The sequence below is a fragment of the Microtus oregoni genome, unplaced genomic scaffold, assembly GCF_018167655.1.
Source record: "Microtus oregoni isolate MIOR12 unplaced genomic scaffold, Mior012 000028F_ref0000031, whole genome shotgun sequence".
Lineage (NCBI taxonomy): Eukaryota > Metazoa > Chordata > Mammalia > Rodentia > Cricetidae > Microtus > Microtus oregoni.
In genome coordinates, this window is record NW_024543087.1 from 2,336,864 (window position 1) to 2,351,994 (window position 15,131).

General features: G+C 49.3%; 1 protein-coding gene across 3 annotated transcripts in view; it reads right to left on the reverse strand.

Moving 5' to 3' along the window:
• Positions 1 to 1,926: 1,926 nt before the first annotated feature.
• Positions 1,927 to 15,131, reverse strand: part of Gask1a (golgi associated kinase 1A) — a 34,197-nt gene continuing 20,992 nt past the window's right edge. Inside the window, exons 3-6 of one of the 3 annotated variants that reach the window (XR_005976517.1) lie at positions 5,774 to 5,896; positions 3,731 to 3,834; positions 2,897 to 3,171; positions 1,927 to 2,074 (exon numbers count right to left, since the gene is read on the reverse strand). Coding sequence is in view for 2 of the 3 variants with exons in the window: in XM_041677432.1 (XP_041533366.1) it covers positions 2,961 to 3,171; positions 3,731 to 3,834; positions 5,774 to 5,896 (438 nt within the window). In the remaining variant the exon portion in view is untranslated. Of the gene's footprint in view, positions 2,075 to 2,680; positions 3,172 to 3,730; positions 3,835 to 5,773; positions 5,897 to 15,131 lie in introns of those variants that run through there. The other 2 variants (XM_041677432.1, XM_041677433.1) reach the window with 2 other exon arrangements.

Here is a 15,131-nt window from a genome sequence, read left to right on the forward strand (position 1 = left end):
TCTCCAGGTACCGCTGGCCACCGCAAAAGGAAGCCCTCCCAAAGCTGATGGCAGCCCTGGTCCACAGGCGTGAAAGACGACAGTTCCATGGTCACATCCATGAAACAACAGCGGTAGCTTCCCCATCGGAGCCCATGACCTACCTGACCACAGGCTTCTAACAGGTTATTTATACTGCTCAACCTGTGGAGAGGGCCTCAGAGCCAATCAGAGGGCAGCTGTTGCCCCGTGGCAGACCTGACACTATCATGTCAGTAGGCGCATCTTGCCTGGCTGGTTGGTTTTGCATAGAGGCTGCCGCCAAGTAAGACTGTTGTTATGTAGGGTTCTGGGGGAGGAATAACACTTTATAATAATATGAGGATTGGTGAGCGGGGAGGAAGCTTCCAGTTCCAACTTGATGTCTCTGTCCTGGGACAGATGTTTGGTGTCTTCAGCTGTAGGGGTTTATCATCTAGCATTGGTGGTAAACAAACACAGGGGCAATTGCCTGTATTTGGGGGTGGCCTTAGGAGTCACCTTGAGCTGACAGCTCAGAGGGAGATAGCCTTGGCAAGTCTTGGACAGCAGGAAGCAAAGTTGGCAGTGAGTACCCAGCTCTCATTTTGATTGTCAAGGGAGATGACACAGTGGGCTAGGAACAGGGCTGTGAAGGGAACATGGGACCACTTCGGGATATCCATAAAGTCACCTTTGACCTGGGTCATGCGTGGTCATGCACTCTCGCTGATTGCAGTCAACAGGGAGACATAGGCATGCTCTCATTAAAGTCAGGAGTAAGATATAGACATTGCTGTAGCTGTCACTCAACCGTCTTCCCCAAAAAACAATGAAGGTCACACACCACCATAAATGAGGAGGAATTAAAAATAAAATTGAAAATTTGATTTTTCCCCTTAAAGACTCATACAAATATTTATCTGAAGGGCTAGAAATATTTCTCAGCAGTAAAAGCACGGGCTGCTCTCCCAGAGGACCCAACTGCAGTTACCAGCACTCCTGAGGCAGCTCGGTTATCTGTAACTCCAGTTCCAGAGGATGCAGTGACCTCTCCTGGCTTCTGTGGGCATTGCATGCCTGTGGTGCAGACATACATGCAGACAGAAGACACAAAATAAAATATTTAAGTGGATACTTGTGCTACCAGACAGAATAAAGTATCTTTGATTAGAACAGTGTCCTGTTGAAGCGGGGAGTTGAGAAACCCTATTGGGAGAATACACAGTACAGTTCCTGAGTGGGCCTCTGTGTTCCTGGAAGCTTATCTGATAAGGGTGTGCCTTCAGATCAGTGGGAACTGAATACTCTTGAACAGAATCTGGGGCAAGGAAACGAGTTACACCTCCCACCAAAACCACCCTCACATGCAAGTTTCATACAAATAGTGAAGAAGGAGCGATCTGAAGGGGCAGCAGCCTGAGAAGGCAGCAACCCTGGGAGACTGATGGGCAAAAACGAACCAATCTGATGGCATAGAATTAGTTTCCGACTTTGCAGAAGACAGAGTCAAGCCATAGACGGCAGACCGCGAGGAAACAGACGAGTGTAGCAGCAGGGGCTGAGTATCCGCAGCTCAGAGTGTAGCAGCAGGGGCTGAGTATCCGCAGCTCAGAGTGTAAGAGCAGGGGCTGAGTATCCGCAGCTCAGAGTGTAGCAGCAGGGGCTGAGTATCCGCAGCTCAGAGTGTAAGAGCAGGGGCTGAGTATCCGCAGCTCAGAGTGTAGCAGCAGGGGCTGAGTATCCGCAGCTCAGAGTGTAGCAGCAGGGGCTGAGTATCCGCAGCTCAGAGTGTAAGAGCAGGGGCTGAGTATCCGCAGCTCAGAGTGTAAGAGCAGGGGCTGAGTATCCGCAGCTCAGAGTGTAGCAGCAGGGGCTGAGTATCCGCAGCTCAGAGTGTAAGAGCAGGGGCTGAGTATCCGCAGCTCAGAGTGTAAGAGCAGGGGCTGAGTATCCGCAGCTCAGAGTGTAGCAGCAGGGGCTGAGTATCCGCAGCTCAGAGTCAAAAGTCTAACGTGCCACCAAGGAAGGGCAGATGTCTCACACGGGGAAGCCAGCTAACCTGACATGATCATTCCTACAATAAGAAGGGAAATTCGGTTTTTAAAGCAGCCTCCTCCCCGTTGCCACTGGAAAGATGGCTCAATGGTTAAGAGCATTTGTTACTCTTGTGGAGGATTACAGAGTTCAGTTCCCAGCACCCATACTAGGCAGCTCACAACCCCCTGTAACTCCAGTTCACACCTGCACACATGTGGCATGCACACACACACACACACAAATTAGGGGCTGGAGAGATGTTACTAAGAACACTGGTTGCTCTTCCAGAGGACCCAGGTTCAATTCTCACCACCCACATGGCAGTCCATAATTGTCTGTAAGTCAAGTCCCAGGGGTCTGGCACCTTCTCTGGCCTCTGCAGTCATCAGCTACGCACATGGGGCACAAATATTTAGGCAGGCAAGACACCCATGCACTTAAAAATAAATTTTAAAAAAAATGAATCTTAAAATAGGCTTCTGTGGTTGGACATATAGTTCAGTTGGTAAAGTACTTGCCTAGTATGCATGACGTTCCAGGTTCATTACTTACATACCTCCACACGCATGCACACACACAGTACTGCATGTACACGTGCAGGGAACGGTTCACAGAACATTCTTAAACATGTTTATTGCTGCATTGGAGCAAATAGTCAGAGCTGGGAATGCAGACAGGAATGTGCTGATGAAGGCGCCAGTCCATCCCAGCAGGTGAGCCGTCTGTCCCATGGCACCATCCCCAGCAGGTGAGCTGTCCATCCCATGATGCCTTAGGCTCCTCCAGCTTCTGACCTTCCCCATTTGCCTGGGATGGCCAACTGTGTCAAGGAAATACTGCCAATGGGAAGCACACTCACCAGCTCAGGCTTACATCATGGGAAGTCTTCCAGCAGGGTGTGCTCTGCCCAGACAGAGGTGGACTCACAGGTCCTTGTCCCCAAACAGCGTGAGGTTGTGCCTCTGAATGTGTCTCAGCAGGACCTGTCCTCGCCTCTCCAGTGTCTCAAGGGCATGCTTCAGACCTCTGGCTCCGCCTTGGCTCTCCCAGAACACCTGGTCCATCTGCAGCGACTTGAGCAGCAGGTTCTGTAGACACCCTGATGCAAGAACCTTCACAACGGACTCAGGAAACCTGGGGCCGAAGCAGGGAAGGAAAGGCACAAGTGAGCTCAGAGTCTCCACGAAGTGTGAGCCCTGAACTCCCCCACCCCCGGGGGAACTCAGCGCAGCCAGCCAGGGAAATGCCAGGTCTGTGCCTGCTAACCTTTTGTCAGAGGAGTCTGTGTCCTGAGAGCAGACGGTAGTGCTCTCGGATTGGACCCCATCCAACGGTGATCCTGGAGAACAAATCTACCTCAGGGCCCCAAAAGGCCCTGAGAAGGCTGAGCTGCCTACTGAGAGTGGACAAGAGCAGGTCCCCAGACTAGCTCTTTCACCTAGGTCCAGGATGAGCTAGCCTTCACAAACTGAGGGAGGGCAGCTGGTCTTGTGCAGGAGCCAGAAGCCCTCTGGATACGGGGGACAGACCCCATTCCTGTGGCCCCTGTTAGTCCTCCTCAGTCTCTGCAGACCCAGGTCCAACTTGGATCTGATGGACTTTAGCCCTCTGAGATTTAGTTAACCGTTCCGTAGTCTACAGAGCGCCCTCAAGCCTTATCCCCCCCAACTCTGCCAGTGCCGGGGATCCTCACCCATCTATGCCTTCCAGCAGCCGGAAGTTCAGCTTGTCCTCAGGTTGCTGGAGATTACCGGCATTGTCTATGAACACCAAACGAGATGGATCACTGCTCCGGACCTCAGGGGAAGAAGATGAACAGGGGCAGCCATTGGTAAGGGCAGAGTGTAAGTGGTCCCACTCTGTCCATTTCAAGGGCATTCTCAGCTGTCTGTGCCTCAATGTCCTCACGTATTCACATGGTCCCATGGCCAAGGGCTCATTCTACACCAGCACTGGGTGCCATCTCTGTGGGTCCTCCCAGCAGCCTTAGGAGGCATAAGGCTTAAGGGTTGTTAAGCAATTTCCACAAGGTCACACAGCTAATAAGCAACTGGGGCAAACTCAGACCTGAACCCATAGCAGTGAGCCGTAACTCCACCTTCTAAATTGCAAGGCAAGGGGGTGGGTTCCTGGTATAGTGGGGTCTGGAGCATGGGGGGGGGGGGACTGAACCGGCAGGTGCAAAAGAAAGAAGGTGTATTCCTTAGGTCTGAAGCTTCATGCCATGTTATGTGGTGTCTTACTCTTTTGGCTCTTTATAGTCTTTTGACCTAGCTCCCAAATAAATCCCATATGGAGGCTTATTCTTAGTTATGAGTGCCCAATCTTAGCTTGTTTCTTGCCAGCTTTTCTTAAATTATCCCAGCTATCTTTGACCTTGGAGTTTTTATCTTTCTCTATTCCTGCCTATCTTCTCTTTCCTTCTTACTCTGCCTCTGGCTGTGTGGCTGGCCCCTCCTTCCTCCCTCCTTCCTCCCTCCTTCCTCTCTCCTTCCTGTCTCCTTCTTAGATGCTTTCTCTCCCATATTTTTCCTCATATTTATCCTCTCTGCCTGGCAGCCCCACCTGTTCTTCTCCAGCCTCACTGTTGGCCGTTCAGCGCTTTATTAGACCATCAGGTGTTTTAGACAGGCACAGTACCACAGCTTCACAGAGTTAACAAGTGCAGCAGAAACAAAGTCACACACCTGGAAATAATATTCTGCAACAAAGCCATATCACACACAGGTGTGATTCTTCGGCATCTCTCAAATCCTTTCCACACTAAAACATGCAAGACAGAATTCTCTAGTACTTAAAAAAATACAGTATGGGGCTGGGGAGATGGCTCAGGGAGTAATGGGCTTCCATTCATTCATGAGAACCTGAAAACTCAGAGCCTCGTAAGAAAAGCCAGGGGAGGGCTGGAGAGATGGCTCAGAGGTTAAGAGCACTGACTGCTCTTCCGGAGGTCCTGAGTTCAGTTCCCAGCAATCACATGGTGGCTCACAACCATCTGTACTGAGATCTGGCGCCCTCCTCTGGCGTGTGGGCATACATTGAGGCAGAATGTTGTATACATAATAAATAAATCTTTAAAAAAAAAAAGAAAGAAAGACAAGCCAGGGGAGGTTATGTGTTCCTGCAGTCCCAGCGCTGAGGAACACAGAGGGGTGGGTCCCTAGGGCTAAAGGTCAGTCTCGCTGAACTAGCAAGCGCCAAGTTCAGCAAATGTCCCAAAAACTAAAGTGTCAGCCTCCGGCCTGCACATGCATGTGCTCATGGAAACACATACACACCTTTAAATTCTGGTGTTTGGCAAAAAGAGGCCATCTCCTCTGGCCTGCACACCATTCCCACACATTCTCCAGACTTCTATGCTACTTTCCGTAGCCATTCCTAGAAAGCTCAGCCTCTTCTTCCTTCCACTCAGAGCCCAATTATCAAACTCTAAAAGACCTCAAAGTTCCCCGGAGCGTCTTGAGGAGCAGTGAAAACAGGATCACACACACCCCACCTCAGCTGAGTTCTCAGTATCCATTTGGCCTGTTTTATATAATTTGGCTCCTAGGAGTATTATTTAAGACAAAATTTGCTGACAAAAGAAAAGACTGGGCAACCCGTGTCTGGTCACCAAGAGCATCCTCCGCAGGAGAGGGGCGTACCCAGTGCTCACGCTGCAAGGCACTGTACATGCAGGAGAGAGGCGTACCCAGTGCTCACACCGCAAGGCACTGTGCATGCAGAAGAAACGTACCAGGATGTGCACCAGCCGCAGCTCTTCTGGGTTCTGACATTTCTCTCGAAGCCCCTCTTCCACACAGGGGTCTGAGGGCTCGGGCTCAAAGCCGCAGCAGTAGCGATCCAGGCGGTCATGGACCTGTGGAGAAGGCTGGCATGGTACCTGTCTTCTCCAGACCCAATATCAAGCCCACCTGGTCCGCTGGGTCCCACATAAGTCCAGGGCTGCTCAGAACAGTATTCAGGGGCTGTCTGGGCCGACTGTGCTCGTCAGCGCTGCACTGGTGACCAGCTCGAAGGGAGAATCTGCCCTGATTCTTTCTGTTTAAGTCTGAAGCGCATATCAGTACCCTGAAAATAAGCTCGGGGTCACAGGGCCTCTCTGTCCGCTTCTCTCTGCACCGTTAGGAAGGGTGGCCAAGCCTAGTCAGTCAAGGCTGCCATTGCCAGCCTTCTATCCTGAAACTTCAGAACCAACCGTGACCCCACGGTGTCAGACGTACAGAGTTAGCCGGTATATAAAGGACTGTCACTCAGATGGCCAGCCGTCATGGTCACCTCTGCCTCATTTCCTCCTCACCCTGAGCTCAGACACATCCCGAGTCATAAAGGAGAACACACACAGTGGGAGTTGAAGTTGTTGAAGCATAGGTTGGGTCCCCCATCTGTGGACAAGGTGGGCTGCATATGGGAAGGGGGAAAAGGAAGGTGGGGCCCACAAAAGCTGAACCAGGTCCCTAGCCTGCCTGACTGAGCAGCAAGGACAGGTCATAGCCATGCACCTGTGGCCACCTCCTGTGCTTGCTGCTGCGTCCACAGTCACAGGGTGATGGTCCTAGATTCTCTGGTACCTTCTCCCCTTCGGCCTTAATTAACGAGACTTAAGACCAAAACAATCAATCCGTGATGAGCAATGGTGGGGATTCCTTGATCTCTGTGAGTAGCTCACGCTTGCTATTCTTCGAGGCAGGGCAGTATCCCAGAGAGGGCGTGGGCTATTTGGGCATGCACACTGAACAGAAGCACCCAGACTCCCTTCTTGAGAGTCTCCTTCCCTGCTGAGTTGTCTCTGCTGGCCTCACCAATCGCCCCTAGACTGTCAGTCACACAGTGCAGATGGACCCAGGCTTCCCTGACCACAGCTTCCCTCTCCCTCCTCCCCGATTGTTCTCGGGACAACACCTTCTGTGGGCTTTTCTTCCCCTATGCCCCCTTCCCCATTACACAGCAGACTTCCTGGGAACACTCCCAAGCGAACTGCTCCCACCCACATCCTAGTACCGTGTTATGTTTCAAGAGAAACCCCAGCTGGAGAGGAGCCCCCGCCATCTTTGTTGCTACCAGGTGCATAGGATCTAATGGATCCAGTCTTAGTCAAGACTGAGTTCTCTGCATCTCACCCTGGAATAAACAATTAAAGGGGGTGTCAATACTCCATGTGGCCATGTGGAGAGCCACATGGGCAGAGGAAAGACTTAAAGCAGGACATATGCTTTGGGATTACGGTCGTTAAGAGTTCTGTTGTCTAGAATCCCGGCTCCCAGAGGCTCCCCCAATGCTGAGGAAGCCCTAGAAAAACTGCTCTGCCCCGTGCTCAGCCCTGGACACACAGCGAGAGTCAGCTCAGGACTGCTGCTCCCGCCAACCCCAACCCCATCCTCCCACATCTGACCACGCCTCCAGGAGCCAGCACAGGACCGCTGCTCCTGCCAAGTCCCCCCCATCTCCAGGAGCCAGCACAGACCCCTGCTCCTGCCATGCCCCCCCAATCTCCAGGAACCAGACATGACCCCTGCTGCAGCACATGACGCCCGTCTTCTGTGCTCTATGTGCCGCCATGCAGTTCATGAACCAGGCAAGGGGCTGGAGATTGAAACCACACAAAGACTCACAGAGACACAGATCATCCTTGATGCCTAACTGCTCCAGGAATGCCCCCTTTATTGTGTTCAGGGGCAGCTTATATAGAGATAGCCACGCCCCAGCCAAATGCACCAGAAACCATTCTCCTGCCATCAGGAACTCCTGAGGGTCTCGTGCTCAGAGCAGCTGTAGGCACTCAGATCAGGGGAAAACAAGTTGTTTACAAGAAATTCAGGATCTGGGGGCTCACTGCTCCCAACAGCCTGCTCCCCCCACACCTCCAGGCGTCAGTACAAGACTGCTGCTTCTGCCCCCCATCTCTCCATGAGCCTGCACAGAACCCCTGATCCTGTTAACCCCACCCCCTCCACATCTCCAGGAACCAGACATGACCCCTGCTCCTGCCAAGTACCCCCCATCTCCAGGAGCCTGTACAGGACTCCCGCTCCACCAACCCCCAACCCCATCTCCAGGCTGCTCTATCCAGATTTCCCATCATGCAGCATTTATTTGCAGAGCGGGCTACAAGGCATGTCAGCCATTGTAACACTGGCAGTGCTGGACTCCTGACAGGAAGGGCATGCTCACCCAGGTGCAAGGTTGATGATTTTGCCATGCTCTCTATTTTGTTTTCCGTCAGATGAATGTGCCCAAGCTCAGACTGCAGCCCACAATTCCTTCAGGACTTCGCCGCCCTCCACTCTTTGCAAAAATGAGGAGTTACCCAGAGAAACGATGGCTCCACGCAGCCCCAGTGCCCTGCACTGATGGAGGAAGGTCATTGGCTAATAAAGGCACTGCCCTGGCCCATTTTATTGGTTAGAGGATAGGTGGGAGGAGTAAACAGAACAGAACGCTGGGAGGAAGAGGAAGTGAGCTCAGAGACTCCACAGCTCTGCTCTCCGGAGCAGACACCTGAGAGAGACGCCATGCCCCGCTCCGGGCATGAAGCTCCGACCCAGGATGGACTAGGCTAGAATCTTCCCGGTAAGACCGGTTCTCACAGATTATTACAGATGGGTTGATCGGGATGTGAGAATTAGCCAGTAAGGGCTAGGGCTAAAGGGCCAAGCAGTGATTAAATGAATACAATTTGTGTGTTGTTATTTCGGGGCATAAGCTAGCCGAGCAGGCGGCCGGGGTGCTGGGAACGCAGCCCCGCCGCCCCTATTACTTCATATGGCGCCCCACGTGATGGACTAAATCCACTTAAAAAACCTGAGAAGGCTTAAAAATAAGGGAGAGAGAGTTTAACACAGATTTTTGCTGTTTGTTGGTGGCGTGCTGTAGAGAGATTTCCTGATTCGGCAACAGTAGCAGAAAAAATGCTGTGTCATTTTAAAGCGCGACTTCCTGGGGCTGTGCCGCCATTGCAATCTCTGTCTGGCTCCTGCGGGAGACAGAGCTTTTGAATAGAGCATTTGGAGTAAAGTGCTACAATTAGTTTGATGGCAACTAGACTCGCTGTGTTCTCGGGTCTGCTCTGCTTGTTAGAGGCAAGCATGCACTTTCTTCTAAGAGAAGCTTCCTGACTCAGCTTTAGCTGCAAAGCCTGCAGCTCATTAAGAGGTCTTGCCACGAAACACTTAAACGGTGTTGACGAAAAGCTGAACGCATGCTTTTCGGTTTTCAGCCGTAGCAGGAAGAAAGCTGCGCCCTTTAAAAATGCCGGCTTTCTGGGCTGTCCTGCCAGGACAAACTCTGACTCTTACGCAGGCGGTTCGTGCGGTTTGCAAGCACAGGCTGCTGAAGCTCGCTTGCTGGCAGGAACCTTGAAATGCCATAGAGTTGACGCAGTAAACGTGGCTACAGCCAGTACCTCAGCCATGAGACTGGAAAGCTAAGGAATGGACTGGATCTAGCTGGCAAAGCCACGCCTTTAATCCTACCCATATTGCTCAGTAATTTAAAGGCTCGTGTGGTCAGAAAAAGAGAGTTATACAGTAAAGAGAGATTCAAAGACAAAGAAAATTTCTAAATGGTTTGAAGTGTGTTAAAAATATATGCAGACTAAAATTTAAAGTTCTTAAAGTAACAAAAAAAAAAGGGAAGAGAGTTGTTGTGTGTGGTAGCACACGCCTTTAATCCCAGTGCCTAGAAGGCAGAGGCAAACAGATCTCTGTGAGTTCAAGGTGTAGTAGTATACACCTTTAATCCCGAATGCCTGGGAGGCAGAGACAGGCAGATCTCTGAGTGTTCAAAGACAGCCTGGTCTACAGAGTTACTTCAGGTCAAAGATACAGAGAACCTGCCTCAAAAAGCAAAGAGTTAAAAATAAAAATAAACAAAATAGAGGTTAAAACACATCTGCACAAAGATGGAAAATACACAGAGAATTTTGATACTGTATGCTATTATGCTCTCTTTGAATTGTTTGAATGCTGAGGAAGGACAAACAACTGCTAAAAGATATTTGTTTATAAATGCTGCTGAACTAATCCAACATAGATACTTTGAAAATGCCTTAAATTTGAAATTTGGATCTAAGGACATGATACTTTGGAAAGGAGTTTCTTATTTTGTTTTCACAGAGGATGAGACGCTGTTCATTTCTTCTACTCCGATTTGGTATGATGGACCACGCCCTCCTGAAGGGTTGGTGTGAACACCTTCAGAAAATTGCTTCGCTCAACTGCCAACTGAGATGAAACTAGCACACAGGTTATACCATGAAAAACCTAATTAACAACGCCCCCATTCAGCAGCAAGCAGTTTGGAGAGAAAAAACTGCGCCCATGTTCCCAAATATGGTTTATAAACGTTCTTTTACATTTAAAGGGGGATATGATATAGATATGAATAATTTGCATTAGTATAGATTTTGCTTTATTGATAGAGATTTAAGGTCAATTTTGTTATATGTATAAGTGTTTCTGATTTTGATTAAGGTATTGTGATTGTGTAGTTCATTTAAATATGTAATGTATAATTAAGAAATATAGGTTGTTAATGGATAATCATCGTTAATAGTAAAGCTTGTAGTCATGTTAGTTAGATTTTCTAGATATATAGAGATATATTTTAGATAGACATTCTTCGTGTCTTTCAAAGATTACAGAATAGGACATTTAATGTTTTAATAACTGAGGACTTTTCATGACAATGAGACACTCTGCTCCTGGCAGCACCAATCTACTTCGAGAGGAAGATGGGCATCAAAGAGGATCCTTATGGAGTTTGATAGCCATTTGGGCAAGAAACTGTTCTTGCCTGGACTATTGCATAAACTGGACACAGAGAACCCGCAGAGAGAGGACTACTGAACTTGCCTAAGGAGAGATGATCTTTCGGGGTTCCTGATTCATTTTGAAAGAGTCTGCGAGACATTCTGCAGGACACAACAGATAGTGACTGAACTGACTTTTTGAATTTTCCTGCTTTATGGAAATGTCTGCTGGATACCATGGGCCTGAAGGCTGAAGATGGATGCCCCAACGGTACAGAGGAACTTTGGGTGACTGTCCAGGCAGCGAGATGTCTTTGTCATTTCTAGAGTTTGAAGTTTCTTAGTTCTTGTTTACTTAGGTAATATTATATCTTTCTGGAGTCTTTGATGGAGTTAAGAATAGTTAGTTATAGTTATAGTTTTCCTTAGTTATGATAAAGATTATTGTAACTTTTACTTGATAACTGTTTTGTTATATGTAATTTTGCTATGTTAAACTTAAAGCTTTTTTTTTTTTTGTTTAAACCGAAAAAGGGGAAATGATGGAGGAAGGTCATTGGCTAATAAAGGCACTGCCCTGGCCCATTTTATTGGTTAGAGGATAGGTGGGAGGAGTAAACAGAACAGAACGCTGGGAGGAAGAGGAAGTGAGCTCAGAGACTCCACAGCTCTGCTCTCCGGAGCAGACACCTGAGAGAGACGCCATGCCCCGCTCCGGGCATGAAGCTCCGACCCAGGATGGACTAGGCTAGAATCTTCCCGGTAAGACCGGTTCTCACAGATTATTACAGATGGGTTGATCGGGATGTGAGAATTAGCCAGTAAGGGCTAGGGCTAAAGGGCCAAGCAGTGATTAAATGAATACAATTTGTGTGTTGTTATTTCGGGGCATAAGCTAGCCGAGCAGGCGGCCGGGTTGCTGGGAACGCAGCCCCGCCGCCCCTATTACTTCACTGCGCCAGCTCAGCAGTGTTGCAACTGTAACTGCATCCGGGGCTTTCAGCAGTGAAGGCCTTGCACAGCTCAGGCTGTGCAGGCGCCACCCTGAGAGCTGTTCCCGCCAGGCATGAGAGGGTGCCCACTCCATCTGGAGAGGACAGTGAGCCCTGGGGAAGGCCGACCGCCACACGGAGGGTCACAGTGAGGAGTGGTGATCATGGATGTGAAGCCAGGAAGTCTGACTCTGGCCACGGAGACAGATGGTGTGGCGGGCATGTCTTCTCTGGCATTCAGAGCTGTGAACTCTTGGACAGGAAAATAAACAGGCTGAGCCCAGAACGGAGAATGCATTCAACACAAGTTGAAACTTAGTGAGGTCTTCTGAATCCAAGAATAAATAAATCCTGAAGAACACGCAGGGTCCCCCAAGGAGGCCTGTGGTCACTGGAACCTGCCCTCCATACCACCACCTGCTTTCAGAGGAGGCCTGGCTCTGTCACCTCCCAAACAGAATATCTGACTGGGACAAGACACTGCAGTTAATCAAGGAAGATCCCAGGCCATTCTGATGGGATGGAAGGCTAGGGAGGAGCCAACACAGGGCATGGGTGGCCCTGGTCCTCTGACTAGACTCACCATAGGTGCCTGGTGTTCCTGTGGCCCACACCTTTCAGCTGGGACCCTCCTCACTTCCTCTCTCCTTGGCAGCCCAAGTATCCCAAACCTTTGCTGGGGTGGGGTCATTCTTTCCTGCATAGAAATGCTGTCTTTCCCAGAGAGCCAATTCCTCATGTCTAAAGGGCATACACACACACGTATATATGTATACACACACATGCACATACACATGCACACATGTGTATATATACATGCACAGACACACACATATATACACACATGCATACATACACGAACAAAATTAAAAGTAAGCCAACGAATAAACCAGGCGTGATGGCATGTGCATCTAGATATAGCACTGGAGAAGAGGGACAGATGGATCCCGGTTCATCTGGCTGCCAGGCTAGACGAGGCTATACAGACTGGCTCCAGGCCAGTTTATAAAAAAAAAAAAAAAAGTCAACAGGCACCTGAGGAATGCAACTCAAAAGTCGACAACCTCTGGCCTCAACACACACTCACACACAGAGACACACACACACCTGTCCACCTTCCCATACACACACAGGGGAGAGGGTAAAGAATAAAATGGAGTTCACAGAGGGGGATAAATGAGATTACCATATAGAAATCATAGCCACTCCATAGCCGATGGACAGCCACCCTGAACACATGCTGAAGGAAAGAACATGTCTTTGATGGTCCCAAGGAGACAAAATATCCTGGATATCTTCACAAAAATGAAGAAAGACCCTGTCTTAGGGTTACTATTGCTGTGATGAAACCCCATAATCAAAAGCAAACTGGGGAGAACAGGGTTTATTTGGCTTATGCTCCCAGCTAGACAGTTCACTGAGGGAAGTCAGGATAGGAACCTGGAGGCAGGAGCTGATGCAGAGGCTGTGGAGGGTGATCTTACCGGTTTTCTCAGCCTGCTTTCTTATAGAATCCAGAACCACCATCCCAGGGATGGCCCCACCCACAGTGATCTGGACCTCCTCCATCAACCACTAATCAAGAAAATACCCTACAGATGGATCTCATAGAGACATTTTCTCAGCTGAGTTCCCCTCCTTTCAGATGCCTCTAGCTTGTGTTAAGTGGACATAAAACTAGCCAGCACAGACCCACTGGGGAAAAATGCAAGACACCTCCCAGAAACACAGGCAGATGGAGCATTAGACCCTGCTCTTGACAAGCGTGAAACATGTTTGGTTATTGTTTTGTTTTTGAGACAGGGTCTCTCTGTATAGCCCTTCCTGTCCTGGAGCTCACTCTGTAGACCAAGCTGGTCTTGAACTCACGGAGATCCACCTGCCTCTGCCTCCTTTGTGCTGGGATTAAAGTTGTGCACCACCATGCCCAGTGAGTGATGCATTTTATAAGGAAACTTTGCTGTCAGCCCACAACAATTAAATTAATTCCAGTTAAATTCCAGAAGGATTTGGGAAGGGAAGTAGCACGCTGACTGTGAAAATTACACGAAAACATTATCCCGGCAAATTCTGAAAATGATCCGTGAGAGAGATAGACTGTCCCTCCATAATAAAACAGTGGTCCTGGCGTCTAGAACAGCATAGTCTAGAAATGGCCGTAGATACGTAAAGAAGTTGACGCGGAGAAAGGTTGCATTGCAAAAGCAGAGAATGGGTCTCCAGGAATGGCACTGGGACATTTAGGCTTAAAGTATTTCCAGATGGACCCAAGATGGATTAAAAAAGAAAAGAAAAAGAGAACTTTTAAAATATCTCTGAAGCGAGGGTGGCCTTTAAACTCAGAATGCACAGCTCAGTTCTTTCATAGAGCAAAGTCAGATTTCCACCCAACAGAGAGTCTACGCCACCGCGGGGACAGTGCACTGCCCTGAAAAGAGAAAGCTAATTCCCTCAGTCCAAAGGAAAACTTTAGAAGCCCTTTAAAAAAAAAACCAACCAACCAACCACCCAGCTGTGATGGTGAAAGACCCTACAGACCCCCTCCTCAAAACCCGCAGCTAGCATGCTCCCGGGGGGAACGTCCTGTTTGTTTTAAACAAATCTCCGGATCAGCAGCCAGCCTGCTCCCGTTAGAACATCTCATATGCCTGAGAGAGCAGGAGATAGAGATAGGAAGACTGCAAGGCAAGATGTCAATAAGATAGGATGTCAACAAAGCAGGTTAGCTATAAGATAGGAGCAGGATGATTGTTGCCAGGCATCCATACTGAGAGAGGAAACCTTTCATGCCCCCCGCCGCATTCCGATAACCACGCTTTTGCTTCTGTAAACTTGCTTCTTGCTGACACCCATGCTGAGAGAGGAAACCTTTCATGCCCCCCCGCCGCATTCCGATAACCACGCTTTTGCTTCTGTAAACTTGCTTTTTGCTCTCCCCTATAAAAAGCCCGCCCTCCAGTTGGCAGGTGCGCAAATCTTCCGAGAGATCTTGCTGCCCACAGGTACCTGTGTCTACTCAATAAACTTCTTGCGATTTGCATCCGTGCGGTCTCGGCCTGTTCCTTGGTGTTGGGGAGGTCTCCTCCCGAAAAGAGGTCCTCGTCGAGGTTCTTTCAATGGTTGTTTATTAACAGCATGACCGCATTTAGAGTCACCATGGAGACAAATCTCAGGGCGCATGTCTGTGAGGAATCTTCTAGATTAACTGGGGTGGGAAGACCTATCCCGAGCATGGTCGGCACCACGTTAACTGTGGTCCCAGACTAAATAAAAAGGAGAAAGCTATCTATCCACCAGTGTCCAGCTCTCTGCTTCCTGATTGTGGGTCATGTGACCACCACCTTCTGCTTGGG